Source organism: Peromyscus eremicus, chromosome 5, assembly GCF_949786415.1.
Source record: "Peromyscus eremicus chromosome 5, PerEre_H2_v1, whole genome shotgun sequence".
Classification (NCBI taxonomy): Eukaryota; Metazoa; Chordata; class Mammalia; order Rodentia; family Cricetidae; genus Peromyscus; species Peromyscus eremicus.
Window position 1 is genome coordinate 65,213,908 of NC_081420.1, and position 20,250 is coordinate 65,234,157.

Consider the following 20,250-nt stretch of genomic DNA (forward strand, 5'->3'; position numbering starts at 1 on the left):
GTATGCCGAGTGCTGCTTTAAATGTGTTCGTGTGGCACTGAGGATGAACCCCAGCACTGCACACACTCTACACAAATGCTTGACCACTGAGCTCCTATCTAGTGAGGGCTGATAAATAAAGCCAGTTTAGGAACAGGCTTCTAGTGAGCACTCTAGAATCTTCCAGGTTCTTGGGAGACCTGACGGCAGAGAGCCCATATAGGCAGCCCTTCCTTAAACCAACACTACCAGAGGAGGTGAGATTTCCAAACCTCCACTGATCTCTCCAAGAAGCACCCATGTTCTCCCTTAGCTTCGGGTTCGAGCAATTACAGAATGACCTTGCTTATTATCCCACAGTGTTAGGCCAGAAGCATTTTTTTTTTCAGGAAGCAAGTGGCTATCTTTTCTTCTATAGTAAGAGCCAAGGCTTCAAACAGATAATGGAGCTGAATTTAAAGAGCTAAGCTACGTTTGCCATTTGTTAATATTACATGGAGTCTTATCTTCCAAAACATTATAAAAATGGCTCTGCCCAATTGAGACTCACACTTCGTCCATGGAGAAGGATGGCACAGGCAGGGAACTAGGGGATGTGCAGGGCACAGATGTGCCAGGTCCCCTGCCTTCTGCTTAGCCTCTCCTTCCTCTACACCAGTGGGACCAGAAATAAAGCTCATGATCACCACAGAATTAGGCCAAAGCTATGGGAGTACATCTACATTGTCAACAGCCAATTCAGTGTCAAAAATCACCAAACCCATCCTTACTGCAAAAGACCAACACATATCAAGCAAATCAAGACGTGGTCGAGATGCCAAGAGTACAAAACCTATGTCAAAGCAGGACTCTATATAACAGCCACGAAATGCAAGATGTCTGCAACTCCATTTCCGCCTGGATGTATCAACATTCACCCTCCTGTGCCCCAAATGCAGACAATAAACTCACAGAAAACCCGATTTCATTCTCTTCATGCCTAGGGAGCTCTGCACCATCTTTAAGTTCTCTGCACAGCTGCTCTCCCTGCTTCTCTGCTGTTAGATCTGCTCTGGCTCTCATGAACTCAGACTTAACCCGTCATTCTTTGCTTCATTCATCAAGCATCTTAAGAGAACCTACTGCGTCCCAGACACTATTCTCAAGAACACGAGCATGAATAGTGCACAGCTTTGGTTCTCCTGGTATCTAATGAGGAAGAGAGACTATTGGATTAAAAATGAATCAGGTAAAACCTATGTAATCTGTACCTTGAAGAAAGGCCACTTTCACAAAAGGACGTAGAAAGAGAAGGCTTTTCGTAGTCTGTGATGTCTGAGCTGACTCTTGGTAATTCGGTTAAAACACTACAGGTGGGAAGGGGTGGGGACTGGGAAGCAACAGACTGGAGGCAGAAAGGTCTGACTGCTCAGGTCAAACAATGGAGCTTATTCAATAGGGTCTGGATGCTGGTATCATGAAATGGATCTGCGTAAGGTCAGAGTCAGACCCTGTATGTCCCACCGAGGAATGTGGGGTCACCACTGTCAACTGTAAACCCTATAAGGGTCGAAATCAATAGTTCTCAACCTTCCTAACGCTTTGACCTTTTAATACAGATCCTCATCTTGTGGTGACCCCCAAGCATAAAATTGTTTCGTTGCTACTTCATAACTGTAATTTTGCTACTGTTATGAATCGTAATGGAAATAGCTGATATGCAGGATATCTGATATGCCCCCAAAGCGGTTGTGACCCAAAGGTTGAGAACTGCTGGTCTAAAGTCACACTCAACCTGTAGAAGTGTTGTGTCTCACTTAGAAAGTGTTTTCAAATGCCAGAATTAGTTCCTAACATTTAAAAATTATGAAAACTTGGGTTTTGTATTTTTTTTTTAAATTCTGGCAATACTGTTTCAATATTCACACACGGTGACAACTCTCTGGATGTGGAGAGGAGCCGCCTCCTGCCGGAGGGCCACAGGCAATGGAATTCATAGTCATTCCCACTTGTGCTGAGTTTTACAGATGAGTTAACACCATAAAATAGGTGTCACACAAACTCAAGGCCCAAAGCAACACCCTGATTAAACAGGACATTCGACTGGAGGCAAGATAATGAGCTTGGAGCGAAAGAATGAGCAAAGCCTGACCGCAAATGGGAGAATGGCCCAGAAATAAATAGTGAAGGGGAAATGTTGAAAACACTCCTGGCACAAGAAGTCTTATTCATCGTGTAACTTTTGAGTGCCACCGGCTCATGATCTATAGAGTCAAAAGTGACTTCCAAATTAAAAATATAAGTGGCTATTAGGGACACTGCATGGGAATTCGACCTCGAAGCGATGGAAACCACCTCAACAGCTGATAAGGAACTGCAGCACACCTCCTGTGAGGCTCTCCTCGGGTTTACCGGGCTCAATCACAAACTGTGGTTGCAAACTTTCTGAACTAGGCTCCTGACAAGTGACGTTTACAAGCAGAGGTGGGATGGAAGCCTTCTGAAACTCTCCTCCCAGGAGCTCAGTTTCTTAGCAAACTTAGCAACCATCCGAAAACTTACACAAGCCATTGACATCCAGCATACTGGAGATGCCCCTGTCACTCATGTCCACTTCCGGCTGGTTCTTCTCCCTGCTCTCCTCCACCAGCTTCTTCAGTGACTTAGACATGTTCTGTAGCAAAGGACAACAAAACACGTGGGCGATGGCCGGAGTGTGGAGGGTAGGGGGCGGGAGGGGGTGGGAAGGGCTGAGGCCAGGGCTGCACACTCCGGGGCTGTCTGGGGGAGAGTGGGCATCACCGCGGAGTCCTGAGTGGGAGGGCCCGGACCCCGCGCACTCACCACAGAGGGCAACAGTTGACAGGTGTGCGTGGGAGCCCGCAAGGGGGAACTCGGGTGGCAAGCGATGCACTCGATCAGCCAAAACCAGGATCTGGGAGGAGGAACACACCCTGTCCGGGCGATCGGCGCAGGCGCACACCAAATCCGGCCAACCCCACGCCCCTCCCGGCCTGACACTTCCCAAATTAGGAGAACTGTTTCCCAGACGGGGCTCCGGGCGAGGCTCTGCCCACAGAAGAATGTGGACCCCGAGGCCGGCCAATCATACACGTTTTTAAGCTGAGAGACTCTGCCCCACGCTGAGGGACGCCCATCTTCCTCGGGTTTGGAACTTGGATTGGACCAGCGAGTTGCGTGCGGTCTAGGTTCAGCGCATGCTCAGTAGATTGGCTGAAGGACAAAGCTCTGTGGGCGGAAGCAGGGAAGTTTAGCTTGGAATGCTGGAAAAAGAGTAGCTATGAAGAATGGAGAGTAGCTTGTGTTGAGGGCTGGGAGATTGAATCCCGGGAAATTCAGAAGTCAATTATTCTCTTTGTCCTGCGTCTTTCATTGCGGCTCCCCTCCCACGGTGGTGGTGGTGGGGAGGGGGGAGGGGGGGGATTATTACCCTGAATTCCTCTTCATCTGTGGCTGGTGAAGGCATGAGGTCTGGATTCTGATCATGCTTCTGAAGACAATAATTCCGCCAAAAAACGTGTCCTCAAGGCGCACAGGTTTCTGTGTCTGCCTGTTTTGCCTTTGACCTGGGTCTTAAACAACTGGAATCTCCCTAAGGGTTAGATGCTAACAGTAAATAAACCTCAACCATGTCAGAGTCCCTCCAGAAGATGAGGAGTCAGCCCCACCTGAATCCTCCCTGCCATCATTGCCTGATGACAATGTGAGTCAAAATGAATTCTCCCTCTCCTAAGGTATTTCTTCAGGTATTTTGTCTTGGTGATGTGACGGTAACTAATACAATCATGTCTTTAAAATGTAAAATGAGCCTGGCGGTGGTGGCGCACGCCTTTAATCCCAGCACTCGGGAGGCAGAGGCAGGCGGATCTCTGTGAGTTCAAAGCCAGCCTGGTCTACAAAGCGAGTTCCAGGAAAGGCGCAAAACTACACAAAGAAACCCTATCTCGAAAAACAAAACAAATATAAAAACAAAATGTAAAATGAAAGTGCGATGAATTGCCTAATGAGGAGGTATTAGGGCAAGGTTTGGAAGAGTCTGAAAAATAGGCTGGAAGTGGGAACCCCACCCTCTGGGTCTGTTGGTGTGCTCACCAACAAGGAGGCTCTCTGAACTCAGTACTTAACTTTGGGATGTGGCCCACGCAAGCCTTAAACTCACTGGGTAGCCAAGGCTGGCCTTGAACTTTTGACAGTCCTTCTGCCTCTTAAGTGGTAGGATTACAATAGTCCATGGTCTCTTCATCCCGTTTAACACCATCGGATTTTCCCATGGGGGAGCAGGAGCCATTTGCTCTGTGGTTAAGAGTGCTTGCTGCTCTTGCAGAGGACTGAAATTCAGGTCCCAGCACCCACACTGGGCAGCTCACTACAGCCTGCAACTCTAACTATAGGGGATCAGATGTCTTCTGGTCTCCAAAGTGACCAGCACACACGCACACACACAATACATACATACTCACATCTTCAAAAACTCTCCAGTGCGTCTATAGCTGTACATCAACTATCGTATTTAATGAGTCATATCTAGTCCTTTAGATATGAGACTCTTTTTCCCACGGTTACACAGATCACAACTCTGTCACTATGGGTCTGTATATGTTTTCTATAACTCATGTTTCTCATCTGTTAAGTGGGAGTGATGGTTCTTACTGTTCCAGTGAATTATATATGTCACACAGGGAACTTGTTTGTGCCTGGGACAGTGCCAGGGCTGCATTAAAATTCTCTCCCTGGAACTACATGGAAGACTTCTGAAGAAATTCTTCCTGTTAACTGGACTTTAAATGAAATCGGAAGTTTTGAGTAGTAAGACCTACATCTATGGCGTTTTCTGATCTCAAACAGTCATGGCCTCTATTTCCATTGGAGTATTTGTCAGAAGAATGCCTCCAGTCTCCACAGATTCCACTGAGCCTGTCTTTCAGTGTTTCTTCTGCTGCAATAAACACCATGACCCAAAGCAACTTGGGGAGGAGAGGGTTTATTTCATCTTAGAATTCTCAGGTCACACTTGAGCAGAGAAGGAAGTCAAGGCAGGAACATGGAGGCAGGAAGGAAGCAGATGCCATGGAGGGGGTGCTGCTCACTGGCTTGCTCCCTATGGCCTGCTCAGCCTGCTCTCTTATGCTATCCAGGCCCACCTGCCCACAGTAGACTGGGCCCCTACCTACATCAATCATTAATCAAGAAAATGTCCCCACAGACTTAACTACAGGGACTCTGCTGGCATCATTTTCTCCACTGAGGTTCCTCTTCCCAGATAACTCTAACTTATGCCACATTGACAGAAAATCAACCAGGATAGGGCCCTATGTGATTCTACGAACCTCTAAGAAAGGTATCCCAGCCAGATCCTAAAGGCCAAACTTAGCCGCTCTGGCGAGAGACAGTGCACTTTATCTTGAATATTAAAAAGGAAGCTCAGCTTAGTTAGTGGGGGAGGGGCATCAGAGGGCAGTGGAAAGCTGGTTTCCTCCAGTACCACCCCTGACCCCAGACTATGAGAGAATAGGTTGGATCCCAGAGGACTGAATTAGAAAGCTGCTTCCTATTCTGTATTAAGCTGCTTATTGCTGGGACATGAGGTGTCGGGAAAAGGAAGGGGTGCTGGTGCTGAGATCTTGTTTTCTGACCTGACCTATCTCAGATAGGATGCTTTACGGTCCCATTTCCCCTCAGGTGAGTGGTGTATCTATGACCTTGGGATTTTCTCAGTTCTCCAAAAAGCAGACATTTCCTTTTCTCTACATTTTATTTCATTTTTTGAACTACATTTGTATTTCCTTTGGGTTCCTTCAGAGTCATGCAGAGTATAACTTTCCATTAACTCTTAATAAGGCTCACTGCCACTTACCTGGTGACCAAGCATTTTACATTTTGGCTTTATGGGCTCCTATTTAGGGCCCGGAAGGAAAGAGTGTGTGTGTGTGTGTGTGTGTGTGTGTGTGTGTGTGTGTGTGTATGTGTGTGTGTGTGTATCCCAAGCACTAGAATGCCAGTGGAAATATCAACTAAGTATTTGATTGATGGCAATGAAGCTTTAGAATGAATCACTCTGGGAATGAGAAGGAAGAAAAGTCCCTTACCACTTGCTCTGAGGAGTTGACTTAGTGTAAGTTTCACTAGATAAGAAAATTGAGGCTGAGCATGGTAGCACATACCTGTAATCCAACACTTGGGAAGTAGAGGCAGGAAGATTTTAGTTTGATGCTACAGGACAAGTTGAGACCCACATTAGATACATTGAAAGACCGTTAAAAAATAATGTGAAAAGGAATAAGGAAAGAGGAGGTGTGAGAGGAAAGCAGAAAAGATGAGGAAAAGGGGTGAGGAAAGATGAGAAGGAAAAGGATGTTGCCGGAGATTTGGTCACATGATGTGAACAGTGCCTTCTTCTGATTGGTTTAATAAAGTGCTGTACAGCCAGTAGCTAGGCAAGACTTCCAGGGAGAGAGGAACTGGAGATGAATCTAGGCTCTAGAGAGATCTCATGAGACTGGGAACAAGTTGGACGTACAGTACAGAATGGGAGAGAGGTAAAAGCCAAGTGGCAGAATGTAGATAAATAGAAACAGGTTAATCAGAGTTATAAGAGCTAGCTGGGAACAAGGCTAAGCTAAAGGCCAAGCTTTCATAATTAATGATAAGTCCCCGTGTCATTATTGGGGAGCTGGTGATTCTAAGAAAATCTAACAAGAAAGCCTAATTCCAAAAAGATGAGGGAGGAGAGGAAGAGGAGAAAGGAGGGGAGGGGAGGGGAAGGGAGGGGAGGGAACAGGAAGGGGAGGGGAAGGGAGGAGAGGGGAAGGGGAGGGTTCACACAAGAACCCAGGAAGGATGGAACTGGGAAGTCTGCATTGTGCAGTAGGGAGATGTCAGTTGATAGAAATCTGTGGTGGTCTTCATTTTCTCCTCAGTGTGTTTAGTGAGTGTCACAGGATAGATATTCAATAAGCATTTATAAATGAATGAATTATAAACCAGAATCAGTGACTAAGAGATGGGGCTTCCCCAGAGAGAGCCAGCTTTATCTTACTTGGTATCCACAGAACAATGGTATCTGTAAGAGTGATTTCCACTCAGAGGGACCCACACTTCTCTCCAATGCATGCTAGCATGTCCAGGAAGTGGGACTATAGAATGATGAAGACCCTGGTTGTGTTTTGCTCTCTTTGTAGGGGTAAATGCATGATCTTGCTCTTTCTTCCTAAATGCACTGCAAAGGTGAAGAATGTGAGAAAGATTACAGATGTAAGTGACATGAAAATGTCTCGAAAGCCAGATCGAGCTGATGTATATCGTCATATATGTATCACTTTTGAATTCCGGTCTTCTTGCAATTGGTCCCTTGTTTCAGCTTGTCAAGGTCCTTTGGATGTAATGATGTTATCCATTACTTTACCTTATTTCCAATACAGCATTATCTATAAACTGGAGACACATGCATAGCTAATGGGAGCGGGGCTATGTAAGGTGATAATACTTCATTGATGGAGTTGCATGTTCTGTACAGAAACAACTTCCCAGTATTCGAGTGTTCAAGTTAGATGAAGCTTCACTCTCTCATTCAGTGCAGGTCTTAACGACTTCACTTTGCTTAGTTAAACTGTAGTAAGTTTCCTTCTGTGAAGTCATCTGCTCTGCTGGAGGCCATGGAAAACTCCAGAAAGCACTGGGTTTTCATGTAGAAAGGAAGCTAATATGCACCTCTCTTAGTTACCCATCTGGAAAAGTAGGAGGCGACAACATGCCATGGGATGCTCTCATTCTTGACAAAGCTGCATGGTGGTACTGCAAAGCTAGGGCACCTAAGGAGGTAGTTCTTACAGGAGCCACATGCCCTAAGACAACACACACCATGTCAACACACCGTGATTAAGAAATGCGATTGCCACTACTCAGGGACGAGCTGGCATATGCAAGGTTTTGTTTTGTGGGTCTGTGCATTTTTATACTTGATAATAAATAGGATTGTCTACAGCAAATGCTCTATACTCTTGGCTTAACTTGAGTAGAAATATATAGAACGTGCTTCAGAACTAGAACACGCTCCTTCTCAGAACATTATTTCTTTGAGAATTTGCTTTTACTCGCATCTTTTAAACAGACAGAAACAACAAACTTCTACAAACAAATAGTCATTGATTCTCGTCTGTTACAGTAGTAGCTTGAAATAAGGCATGAAGGGAAATAGGAAGTTGTTAAATAAAACACACATACTATAAGAACTGATGACCCGTGTGAGTTGAAGGTGTTAATTGTGAGGCTAGAAGTATGATAGATGTTTCCGCTGTAGCAAGTACAATGTGTGCGGTATAACATGGAAGGTGGCAGGACGCCAATGGTGTGAAGAGAGTGTATGTGAAGTTCAAGAGCCAAACAGCTGCTGTGCAATGGAGATAAAGGGCTGATTTTTTTTCTGAAAATGTAATGTGTTGTGGTTGGAGTCTGACATGCCCCCACAGGCTCCTCAGTTTAAACAGTTAGTTGATCCCCAGCTAATGGTGCTGTTGAGGGAGGCTGTAGAACTTTGGTTTCTTCCTGGTGGTGCTGTTTGGGAAGGCTACAGAACCTTTGGTCCCCAGCTGGTGGTGCTGCTTCCTGGTTTTCTGCCAAGTGGGTAGTTCTGTACTTGGGTCTAATGCCTATTACACCGTGCCCTTTTCAGTGTGATGAAAAGAAACTCTCTAAAACAGTGAGCAAAACAACCCCTTTCTTACCACAGACATGTGAAGGAAGAAAGAAGCATCCTTAGTGTACAGAAGCATGACTGTGACAAATACCTGACAGATGCAACCTAAGTAAGAACAGCTAATGGGGACAATCTAGGACTACGGAGCCATGAATAATATTGAGTGGAGGGTGCACAGAGATTCAACAGTCAGGCTAGCACAGAGTCCTGGGAATGATCAGTGGGAAGACTCAGAATGCCTGGGAACGGAAGCTGGAGAGCTCATGATGGAGAACAGTTTCAGAGGTCACAGAAAATTCTTCTACCCCAAGCCACAGTGAAAAACCAAGTTGCAATGGGTTAAAAATGAAGACAATAGAACCATACATGGTTTTTAATAACGTTTACTACCTTGACTTTGACTTTTGTAGTGAAAACAATGCATATATGTGTATCACAATACAAATGTACATCAATATGCCCCAGAGTATTTTGAAGAACTTCTTAAAAGATGTCAGCTAAATGGTGCATCCGGTAAGAATGGTGTGTACAGCTGAGTTGAACAAAGTTATGCTCTGTATTCAGAACACCAACTGTGAAAAATTCGTTCCATGCTGTCTCTGGTAAAGGCCACAGAAGTTCAGTCCACTGTTTGATGGCACAGGCAGCCGTGGGGATGAGGAAGGCAGAGTTCTGGGCAGGGTGGCATCTGACGATGCTGTGGCAGAGTCAGAGTCCTGGGCTTGCACACGGGCTCTCCCAATTCAGCTGTCCCACCATAACTGGAACCCTGACAGCTGCGTTGTATACTCAGCATGAAATCTTATGAAGACTTGATTGGATGAAGCTGTGAAGTCGGCTATACTAGTATACTAAAATTGAAGGGAGAAAAGGTTAGTTTTTACATTGAACATATTTCTAGAAATGTCAGCCTATTTAAAGTATTACCTATAGAAACCTTATGGAGTTTATAATCTGTAAATTCTGATAGTGAACCAACATATATTTCTAGAAGTAACTTGCCAATAATTATGCATTAATTAATCCAACAGAATGCTTCCAGGGATAGGAGGCTGAGAGGTGATGGGTGGGGAGGTAATGATGAAGTCCCACTGGTCTTTCGTTTCCTAGATCTCTGAACTGAGTGTGAACAGTGGCATGCATCTTTACTGCAACATAAAGCACATGCAGATCATCACACTGAAGCTAGCTGCTGGAGGAGTGTACGGGACCTGACATCTTATGCTAGTGTTTTACTTTTTTTCTTTTATTCTTAGGCTTTATGTTTCAGGTTAACCTCGTGAAATTTTAAATAAATTGATGATGCCTTTCATTTAACAAAATAAAAGAAAAAAATAATTACACATAGAGGGAGTATATTTTGAAAGCACCAGCATATCCAGTATATCCTTGGATTTAATGTGACACTGGTCTACATGGGAGTCATCTGCCTGCCTCCTAGTGCCCCAGGTCTCCTTCAGCTGCAAAGTCCAGAGTAAACTGTTCTTCCCACAGTGCAGGCTGTCAGCTGTGGGATCAAATGGAGCTAAATGCTTGGAAGATACTGAAATACACAAACAGGAGCTGTACAAAAATAAAATTTATCAATTTATCTCTTTGATTTTATCCTGGGTATAATAGCGACAGGATGCCTACTGATCCCAAGATCAAAATTTCTCCCCAAGTAACCAACTTCCTGTGTGAAGATACAGTTAGCAAAAGGTTTCCTGGAGCGTCAGCTGTAGTAGTGGGAAGTAAAGGAAAACTTACTTTCTGAACAGAGGGGCTTTAGTAAGTAATCTGAGCTCTACCCAGCTACGTAGAAAGTGTACCTAATCGGTGTGGTAAGATACTAGTGATAGATTAGTAAATGATTAGATAGTATAAAATATGCAGATATGTGTATATGTTCAAAGAAAGGTTCTGGTAATAATAGCATTCTCAAGCTTTTAAATTTTTGATGTACTTACTGATATTTTTAAGAATAAAATTTTACAACAAATTTTAAAACTAATTTATATATTTTTAATTCTCTAGGTTTCCAGTGATATAATGCTTGTCCAGTTTGATTGAAAGACTTGTGTGATTATTAGAAACATATAATGCCCTAATTCTACAGGGTTCAGTGATGAGTGTAATATAACATATCTGCCACCAGATAGCGCTCATGCTCCCAAAATAGAAAATCACTGACTTGAGACTTTGTTTTTTGCATGTGCCTATACGGTTACCATCAATGTTGAAAAATCACATGTGAAAATCTAATAATGTTTTACTCACTATTCCACAGTATGTTCCAAAGGATGGTGAGCTGTCGTCTGGCCCATTATAGAAAGCGAGGTAGTTGTGGGCACAGTCTCCTGGAGGGTTGATATTGACATAAGGGAACCTGATGTTGACAGGTCTTCCAGAAGGGGCAATGATGGTCCATTCACAGTGAGTGTTGTTGGAGTAACTGCCAGGATAGCCAGGGTTGGTTAATATACCATTGTCACTAAAAAGAGTTCCTCCGCAGCCTGCAAGGAAGGAATAGAAAAAGGTTCCATTTAGCAAACGATGAACCATTCTGCCTGCTTTCCCACACATGCAGGCAATGGAAGGGGCAGCTTTCATCTTCTTAAGGGGGCAGAGAGTCTGCAAATGTGGCCAGGCAATGCAGAAACCCTCCTCTTGGTTAACAGCCCCTCCAGGCCCATTCCCATGGGATATTCCTTTCTCGATGGTCTGTGACCCAAGGTGACTTCTCCCAGGACTGCTCTTTGCTAACCTCAGGCTGGGAACAAACTGGAAAACAACACAGTAGTTACCCAGAGAGTCAAGTCTCTGTTTGCATGCTTTGAGGGTGCAACAGGCTCACAAACAGAACAGGTAACCGTGGCCAGGAAGCCAAAACCAAATCGAGTTCTGTGGCACACCCAGACTGATATTACAGCCTAGATGCTACAATAAAACTGATTTTTATCAGGCCTAAGCTGACAGTTCTAAGACCTAATCAACTTCTGAATCTAGTGTGACGCCTTTACCAGGGGTCTCCTTTCTGTGGGCTCCTATGTATAATAGTGGCAGGATGCCTATTGGTCCCAGACCAAAATTTCTCCCCAAGTAACCAATTTCTTGTGCAAAGAGAATAGTTAGCCAAGTGTTTCCTGGGGCCTGAGCTGTAGTAGTGAAGAGCATGCTTCAAGTCAAACTCGTTAGGTCTCGGTTTACTTCATTTGTTCATTCATATACCAAAGCTGCCACTAGAGTAGACAAGGGGATCCAGAAGAAACAGCCCAGGGTGATGGGACAACTTGATCTTCCTACTTCATTCCCTGTTGATTTCTTTTTTTTGTTTGATTTTTCTCTCTCTCTCTCTTTTTTTAATTTTAATTTTTCAAGATCGGTTCTTACTATGTAGGTCAAGCTGGCCTTAAATTATGACCACCCCGCCTCAACCTCCCCAAGTGGAGGATTCCAGGTCTTTAACGCCAGCACAGCCAGGACTTCCTCCTTTTATCTCCAGTTAGGGCAGTTAATTACTGAGCTGCCTTTGGGTGTAGAGACTTGGCTATCTGGGACTATTGGATGGGACCCTCTCTTATCCTTGAGCACTTAGAATATTCCTTTTATGATTTCTATTTCATAGGTTTTCAGATATGATAGACCTTTTGTAAAGGTATCCCTCCTTTCTTGAGCTAAATGTGTTCACATGACTTATATTTCCCACTATTTAAAAAATAGGCAACCAAACATTCAGGAAGATAGTTATCCTGAAGAAGAAATTATGATACAGGACCACCACCAAATGACAGGAACCAGGAAGAGCACAGCTGCTCATGTATGTGCACACCATCAGGAGCATCTGTGTGCACACAGTTGGCTGCTCATTGTGTACACAGTCAGCTGCTGGTACACACACAGATATGCTCCCGATTCGGCCTTTTGGTAATTTCATTCATTGAATTCTCAAAGAGACTTCCTTGGTGATCAAACCAGAAGACCAGGATAAAGTTGACATGAGAATGTTTACAGTGTTGGCCTTCTCAAGCTTTCTACATGTAAAATGCAGTCTTTTATGTCATAGGAATGATAAACAATTGTAGGATTTTGAAAAATCGGTACTTTCATTGTTTAAAAATCTGAATGTTTGACAGAAAATCATCAGGTGCAGTTCTAATGTGAAAATGGCCTTTAAATCTGAATTCCTATTTCTGATGGACACTTCGCCTAGCCTCGCAGTGAGCATCTTACCAGATGGAGAGGAGGTCCAGATAATTTCATATCCAGTGGAGGTGACTGAGTTATCGCTCTTAAACCGCAGATACAGTTCGTTGCTCTGAGGGAAGATGGGGTTTGGCAGGAGTGTTCCACAGTACTTGTTAAGCAGCGGTGAGCTGCTGTTGCTGCCATTTCTTACCTGTTAAAAATCACTCATTAGTTATCTCATCGTATTATTCCTGCTTCGATTTATCATTAGCATGTGAGACAAAGTCCAGTAAGTGTTCTGTCTATATTTTGAGACAGTGTCTCCTCCCTAGCTCAGTCTGGCCTCAAACTCCCATTCTTCAGGTTCCAGAACACTGGGATGAGGCTTTACATACTTAAGAACGAAGGATTTTTCTGTAAACACAGGGGAAGTCACCTTCATTTGTAAAGGAAAAAAAGTTAGAATTTACATCACACACCATTTGCATTGGGATTTAGAAAATGCCCTTTGAACTATAGCCATGGAAACATCGGGCATCCTTGTGATGTACTAGTGGGTACCATGGTCCTCCAAACTCTGCTATGTGTGCAGACATTTAAAGGAATGTAAAGTGAGTTTTAAAGGGGGTGGGCACCAGTGGTTGGACTGTTTCCAGTCATTATACTTTATTCCTGGTAGACAGTGGTTGGTGCGATATTTCCCACTGAAAAGCAGACAGTGGCTGCCATGTATGAAGTATACCAAAGCTCAGAAACAGGTCTTTTCCATGTGGGAAAAGAAAATGGTTCCATGCACCTATAGTATTTCTGACCCTGTGGAGATTCTTTTCCTCTCAGGCCTGGAAGAGAAACAGGAAATGAGCGGGGGTGGGAGTGAGGGTGAGAGGGGGGGCGGGAGGATAAGCACCTGTGATATCCTGCTTTCTACTGTGTGTTCTCAGAGCACTCTAGAGGCTTCACGTGTGAATTGTTTTAGGCAATGGGTAGGCCGTGCGTGGAAGAGATGGGTTTAGCATCTATGTGTTCAGAATCTGAGAAGCCACCCTCCTTCCCTTTCGGTTTCCACAGTTCAGAACCTGGCTGGTCTTTTAGCTTGAGTCACCCAGACTCTGCAAAGGTGCAGAGGGACTCACTGGGTGAATGAGTTGCGGGGGGGGGGGGGGGGCAGCTTCTAGACCTAGGCAACAGTGAGTGTTTATTGTTGGTTTCTTCCGCTAAACGTTTAAACAAAGTGGCTCTAGCTGGGACAGCCTGGCCTATTATCTCCAGGTCCATGGGATAGCTACCATATTTAAGTTGGAAGGCCTGACCTGCCACCCCCATACTCTTGACTTTGAGTTTCCTTCCTTTGGGATCCTCTTAAATCACTGCTGAGGATGAGAGACATACAGCATGGAGCTTACCATGTTCACTTTTCTAAGGAGAACGGGGTAACTCAGAGCAGAAGCATATCTGGGGAATAGAGAGGGAGTTGGAGGTACATTCGTTCACAGTAGGGTCTGGAGCAGGGCCCTCTCTGCTAGCAATACACTATAGAGTTCCCATGAAAGACTTCCGTTCCCACCATAGTTAACATGAATGGAACACTAGAGCTTCCTGCATACAATCCTCTTTGGAGCACCAGACTCAGATACGTTTGACAGGCTGTGTTATAGCTTCCTGTCTCTGATAATGTAACAGGAAGTTCCTCATCCATTCTCTGAAGTGGAGGGGGATGTCTGGGTGGCATAGTTCTCACCCTCCAATGCTAAAAAGCAAGACTTCACTTCCCAGCATCCAGATGACAAATGACCAAGGCTAAGCAGGACCAGTAGAAGGCAATGTGGGTTAGGGATGACTCCGAATTAGCAGGGGAGCCCACCCCTTTTCTATGTCAGACTCTTCTTGTTTCTGCTTAGTGCTTCATAGAAACGTTTGATTTTGAGGATGGATAAGCATGTGAATCTGAGTCTAACACCTGACTAGCACAAATAACATGGCTTCTCCTGCCATGGAAAGTATCCCATGAGGAAGACATGAGCACTCCCTGGGAATTCACTATTTGTGAAGGATACTGATTTACAACAGATTTGGTTTAATACTATACGGGGAGCTTTCCTACATAATAAGACATCAGGAAGCTTGTGGGAGCTGAACTTATGTGTAAAGACCATGTGCAGAGATACGATTCTCCCTCAGATTGAGGACCACACATGGGGTGAGTGGGACAGGTTGGTACTGAAACAAGATAGCTGGAGACGGGCTGGTGATCTGTCAGCCTGGAAAAGGAACATCAGAAAAAAAGAGGCCCATGAGCCTGGAAGTAGTTTATCTCACGAAGCTCAGACCGTTCTGGAGAGCTTATTTGGAATATAAAGCTAATCAAACACGGAAATTTTAACTACCCTGATTTGATTAATATGCATTGTCTATGTGTTTGCGATATCATACTGTACCCCAACTATGTGCACTGTTAAAATAGTGATTAAGCTTTTATGGACCTGATCAAAGAGGCCCATAACAAAAGGAATAAATAAATCTCTGAGTCAGATGTGGAGGCTGTGGACATCTTTCGGAGCCTTTCCTGTATAGCCACAAGGCCAATCAGGAAGTTTTAGATTCAGTGCTGGCATAACACAGGTGCTGCACCCATTTAATGCCCCTAGGAACCAATGTGTCAAGGCCTTTACATGTAAATAATGCCATCGCCACCTTGCCCTTGGCGTTCTCACTCATTCTGCAGGTTAGAACTCGGATCTAACTTCCTTGAAAAAGTCTTCTCTTCTCTTTTCCCTTCCTGAATGTTGCTTCAACCGACTGTGACACTGTCATCCATATTGTACTTCCAGTACTGAAACTAGAATACACTCAATACACATTTATAGAATGAAAAATAACGATTAACTTAAGAAAATGAAGAGAGACGCATTAGATTAACATCACTATAGAAAAGTTCTTAGCAGTCTTTCGTCTTTTTACATCATCCATTTAAATTACATTCAAATATATATTACCTCCAAGAAATCATGCATGCATTGTCTTGAATCTTCCAGCTGAAACCAATAGAAAAACAGGGAAATGGTGTTGTTCTGTGGGGCTCTCAGAATAATGGTGCAGTCCAGGTTATTATCATATACTTGAGGCCACCCAGGACTCTTCAGAGTACCAAATGCTTGGTTGTATTCTCTGTTGCAATCTGAGATAAAAACAATATTCATAATTAATGTGCATACCCACATATTTGATGTCCTTTCATCTTGACAATTCGGTGTTTAAAGTCTACTGAATCTGAGCAAAGTTCAGAAGCTACTGCAGCCCTTTGGCTGATAATTGCGAAAACTGGGACCTGAGAGATGGTGACAATTTGAGAGATACTGAGAACCGCATATTCACAGCTGCAGCGCCGTGACTCACTAATGTGGAACAACCTCCATGTGAAAAGTGTGAAATGCCCGCACCCTTTGAAGAACACTCCAGCATCTTTGGAACTCTCCTGCTCACAGGGAAGGAAAGTTCGAGAGTCAGTGCTGACATTTAGACCTTTTCTAGACCCAAAGACTCAACCTCCCAGATACTATCTGCGTTAGGTTTTCCTTTGGTGAAATTGTTGGCTCTGATACAATTCACATATTTCTTTTTACCATTTTATTTTGTAAAATAAAAACCAGAAGCAACTGTGTCCTTGAATCAAATGCTGCTTTGGTTTTAATCAAGTTCAAAACAGTCCTTACATGAAATATTCTTGGCAAGCACTTCTCGGTCACCAAAATCAAGGAACTTCTTCAAGGCACCGTGGTATTTACAAAACAATTCGCTATGATATAGTGATTCCCACCATTGTGGCCACACCAAAAATCACTGAACTGTGAACTTCGTATAAGTGAATAGCGTGCTGTGAGAGATACCTCGAAAAGCTTAGTTTTTCAATTGGCTAAGTTAGGCCTGAGTCTCAGTTGAATCTTACTTCGGATGGGTTCGTTTTACCTTGACAACACCTGATGTATTCACAGGAGTCAGTTCCAGCAATTCCTGTCCCCAAAGCTGCTTTCCCCCATAAGCATGAAATTTTAGGCGCACCTGCAATCTGATAGGTGAAATGCACTCGAGAGTTTGTGTTCAAAACGTCAGATCTGAAAACGACCATTGCAGTCCTCGTTGAAGAATAAAATGCTGGCAGGGTTGTAAAGTTGGCACCGCAGAACTGAGTCACCGGTCCATTTCTCTGAAATGAAATAGAAGCCACATTGCCTGAGATTTGGTTTCAGAAGAGGGCAGCCACACCAGATAGTAAACCGCATTTAACATGTGACTTTAGTATCCAGTGATGAAAACCAGCTCGTGGCTCCAGTGTCCAGCAGCACTCAGCATTAGCAGTGCCCCACCTTCCTAGAGGGATGGGAGGTAAGGAGCAGGGTTTCTGCGAAAGCCATGAGCAGACTCTTCACTACAGAAAACAAGACTGTTCCTTCTCAAGCCACATCACAGTGAAAGCATGTGTTTTGTTGGGAGCAGAGGCAGGCTGTGGGAGCTCCCTACAGGTCTCTCACTTCAGCTTCTCCCACAGTCTAGAGTTCAATTACATTAGCCAGAGCTGGTCATACTCCTAAGAGCATCCCTTTCCCGTCATCCCTGGCGGTCAGCACCTGTAATCATGTCCTCATTCTCTTTAGCAGCACTTTGGAGCCCTTGTTCCCTCTCAATGCACAGGGTAAATGTCTAATAATTTCTACACAGATAAGCAAGTACCCCAAAGGCAGCACCCAGCAGCCCCTGTCACATTATGCATATGGCTGAAATACATGCAGTTCTTGGCTCTGTCTGAAGGCACAGGCTCCAGCTCTGCTTCTAGACTCCCGCTACTGGTCTGTGCTCCTACACCTACCCTTAGCCCACTCTCTTCTGCATTGACCTTGTCCTAAGTTTGTCTGCTACAAACTCTAAACTCAACTGCATTGCTAACCCCCCAATGTTTACATCCCAAGACTTTCAACTTTGTAGTCCTACATGCATCTCAGGTCTCCAGCAGCCTCATGAAGCCTTTCTCCACAGTTCACTGGGTGGAAGAGGTGCAGGGTGGTGGGAAGGGTTCTTCTGTGTTCCTCATTATATCATCTATCCTCTGTGGTGGCTTAGCTCCTAGTCATTTCCTATGTCCTAGGCTTGCTCTGAGCCCTGAGAGGTTTTAAGTAGTTTTAGAGACAGTGCATTAAACACCCTCACTTTGAACTTTACAGGGGTGATACTCATTTCCACTTTCCATGGTTGTCTACCCCAGAGCCAGCTATCCACCTACACCTTCTCCAATGTTCCCACACCCACCAAATAAGCCTTTCATGATCTTCCAAGTAGCTTCTCCTTCTACTCTTGGAGAACTTGAGAATTCCATTTTTCCCCAACTCATCTATCATTTTTGTCTTTATCCCCTACTTATCCACTGTATTCTCCTTTATTCATTCAGTTTAAGCATATCGTTAGTGATGAGAAATACGTATTTCTCATTGTTGAGAATACATAGTATGTTTTTCATTATAGCATTTATCCTCTGTGGTATATTAACTAGTAGTAATTTTCTATGTCCTAGGCTTGTTCTGAGCCTTTAGAGGCCTTGAGTATTTTATAGACAGTGCATTAAAGATCCTCACTTGCATTATTTGAGGCCAGTTCAGCTGATCTTGTATCTCAGTTCCCCCATACCCTTTACATGCTTTTTTTTTTGTGCTCTGATGAGGAGTCTGTCCTGATTCCCCTTGTTCCAGCTTCATAAAATGACAGGAAACTGAAAGAACCTTGACGCAAAGGGTCTAGTTTCACTTAGCTCTAAGTCATCCTCGTAGGCTTCCACTGGGAACTAGGAATTCTGTGCTGACAAGTACTGTGGGTGGAATGTCACTAACCTAGCATCTCAGCCAGCCCAGAAGCCTAAGAGTAACCTGGAAGCCTAAGAGTAACCTGGAAGCCTAAGAGTACACAGCACTCAGCTGGTCTCTAGCTTGTGTCTCTCTGACCCTCTATCCCAAGTCAAGCTAGACTTTTACCTCCTCCAGCAAGTTAGAGACACGTAAGAACCAGGGAACCCCAGCTTTATAATGAGGAGGGTTGAGAACTCAGAAGGTGACAGCTAGAGCTCTGTGACTGCCAGGCACTGGGCATTTGAAGTGGCCTTCTGAGAGTACACGGGTTAGCTGTTCCCTCAACCACAGAGACCACCCAAATGTTTCCCAATAGTTTCAGGGTATGAGCTCAGCCAATGAGCCCTACCTGAACTTAAATATTTTCTCTGGCCACCGTGTCATTACGTTCCTCATTCCACTACCTATCAAGGACATGATCACGCTCAAATCTCTGGGTCTTTCACACACCAGCTGTCTTGTCATCTTTCCCCATGTGAAATGAAGACTCAGCTGTTTATCTCTTTGAGCCCAAACAGCTTCTGTTCCCCCTCTTTTATTCTCTCACATTGCCATAAGTGTAACCCCACTAAGCCAAACGGCCTCTTAGCTGCTTTTCCTGTATTCTGTATGGATCCCTTCAGTTCACCCTGTACACACCCTGCTGGCCACAAATGTGGTTCTCCAGGTGTGGCCCATGGAGCTCTGGGATTGGTGGCAGAGAACAAGATATACTCATCAAACACTGATGAATGTGTGTTATGCTGATGAATCAATGTCTGAGGGGCGGAGGAGGCCCTAGGGAGGTGTATTTTTATCAAGATACCCGGATGATTCTTAGACACTGGACAATTTGAAAGCCTCTTTCTCACAGGACTACATTTAAGTCTCTCAGTATTATGGAAAGGAGGGCTTCATCTCTTGCTGAAAAAAAAAATACAATTCTAGAAGTAACGGGGACTTTATTCAGCTGTGGATTCGTTACTTACAGATGTGATGGCCACCATTCTGGGGTCTTTACCTGTGGTGAATCCTGAAGCTCTAAGTAGCTCTGTGAGCAGTCTTGTGAGGTTAACTGTAATTCCCACACAGTGATCTTGATCTGCTTGTGTGGAGGAGCCTCAATGACCCAAGTACAGGTAGAAAATTGTCGTCTGATGTTTGACAAATGAGGTGACGATGCGTTTTGTGGGGTCAAAGTTGCAACATGTGCTCCACCACAAGGCACTGAAGAGAGGAGAGAGAAAACATGTAGATATTTTAATCGTGTCTAATTGTACATACCATCTTTAAGATCTGCCTCTAGCCTGGCCCACAGAAATGTTTTATTATTCTTTTAAGGATCTGAGTTTATGTCCTAGTGATTAAAGGCTGCAATCCCAGCTCCTTGCAAGCCTGATGAAGGAGGATGAAGTTCAAGGCTAGCTTGGCAGCTTAGTGAGACTTCGTTAAAGAAAAGCAAAAGAAGAGAAATGAATGTAGCCCACATGTGTTTAATCATCCACTAAAATTGTAATTAATTTAGATATAATAAGCATGCATTCT

General features: G+C 44.2%; 2 protein-coding genes across 4 annotated transcripts in view; both read right to left on the minus strand.

Annotated features, from left to right (window-relative positions):
* Rsu1 (Ras suppressor protein 1) overlaps positions 1-2,980 on the minus strand; it is a 183,409-nt gene extending 180,429 nt beyond the window's left edge. The window contains exons 1-2 of one of the 2 annotated variants that reach the window (XM_059262445.1): positions 2,803-2,980; positions 2,521-2,632 (exon numbers count right to left, since the gene is read on the minus strand). In XM_059262445.1, the coding sequence (XP_059118428.1) occupies positions 2,521-2,629 (109 nt within the window). In that variant the 5' untranslated portion in view covers positions 2,630-2,632; positions 2,803-2,980. The remainder of the gene's footprint in view (positions 1-2,520; positions 2,633-2,802) is intronic. The other variant, XM_059262444.1, reaches the window with a different exon arrangement.
* Positions 2,981-9,038: 6,058 nt separating this feature from the next.
* The window catches only part of Cubn (cubilin), a 233,806-nt gene continuing 222,594 nt past the window's right edge, over positions 9,039-20,250 (minus strand). For both annotated transcript variants that reach the window (XM_059263605.1, XM_059263604.1), the window contains exons 62-67: positions 19,727-19,932; positions 16,895-17,039; positions 15,832-16,013; positions 12,884-13,049; positions 10,931-11,166; positions 9,039-9,522 (exon numbers count right to left, since the gene is read on the minus strand). In XM_059263605.1, the coding sequence (XP_059119588.1) occupies positions 9,415-9,522; positions 10,931-11,166; positions 12,884-13,049; positions 15,832-16,013; positions 16,895-17,039; positions 19,727-19,932 (1,043 nt within the window). In that variant the 3' untranslated portion in view covers positions 9,039-9,414. The remainder of the gene's footprint in view (positions 9,523-10,930; positions 11,167-12,883; positions 13,050-15,831; positions 16,014-16,894; positions 17,040-19,726; positions 19,933-20,250) is intronic.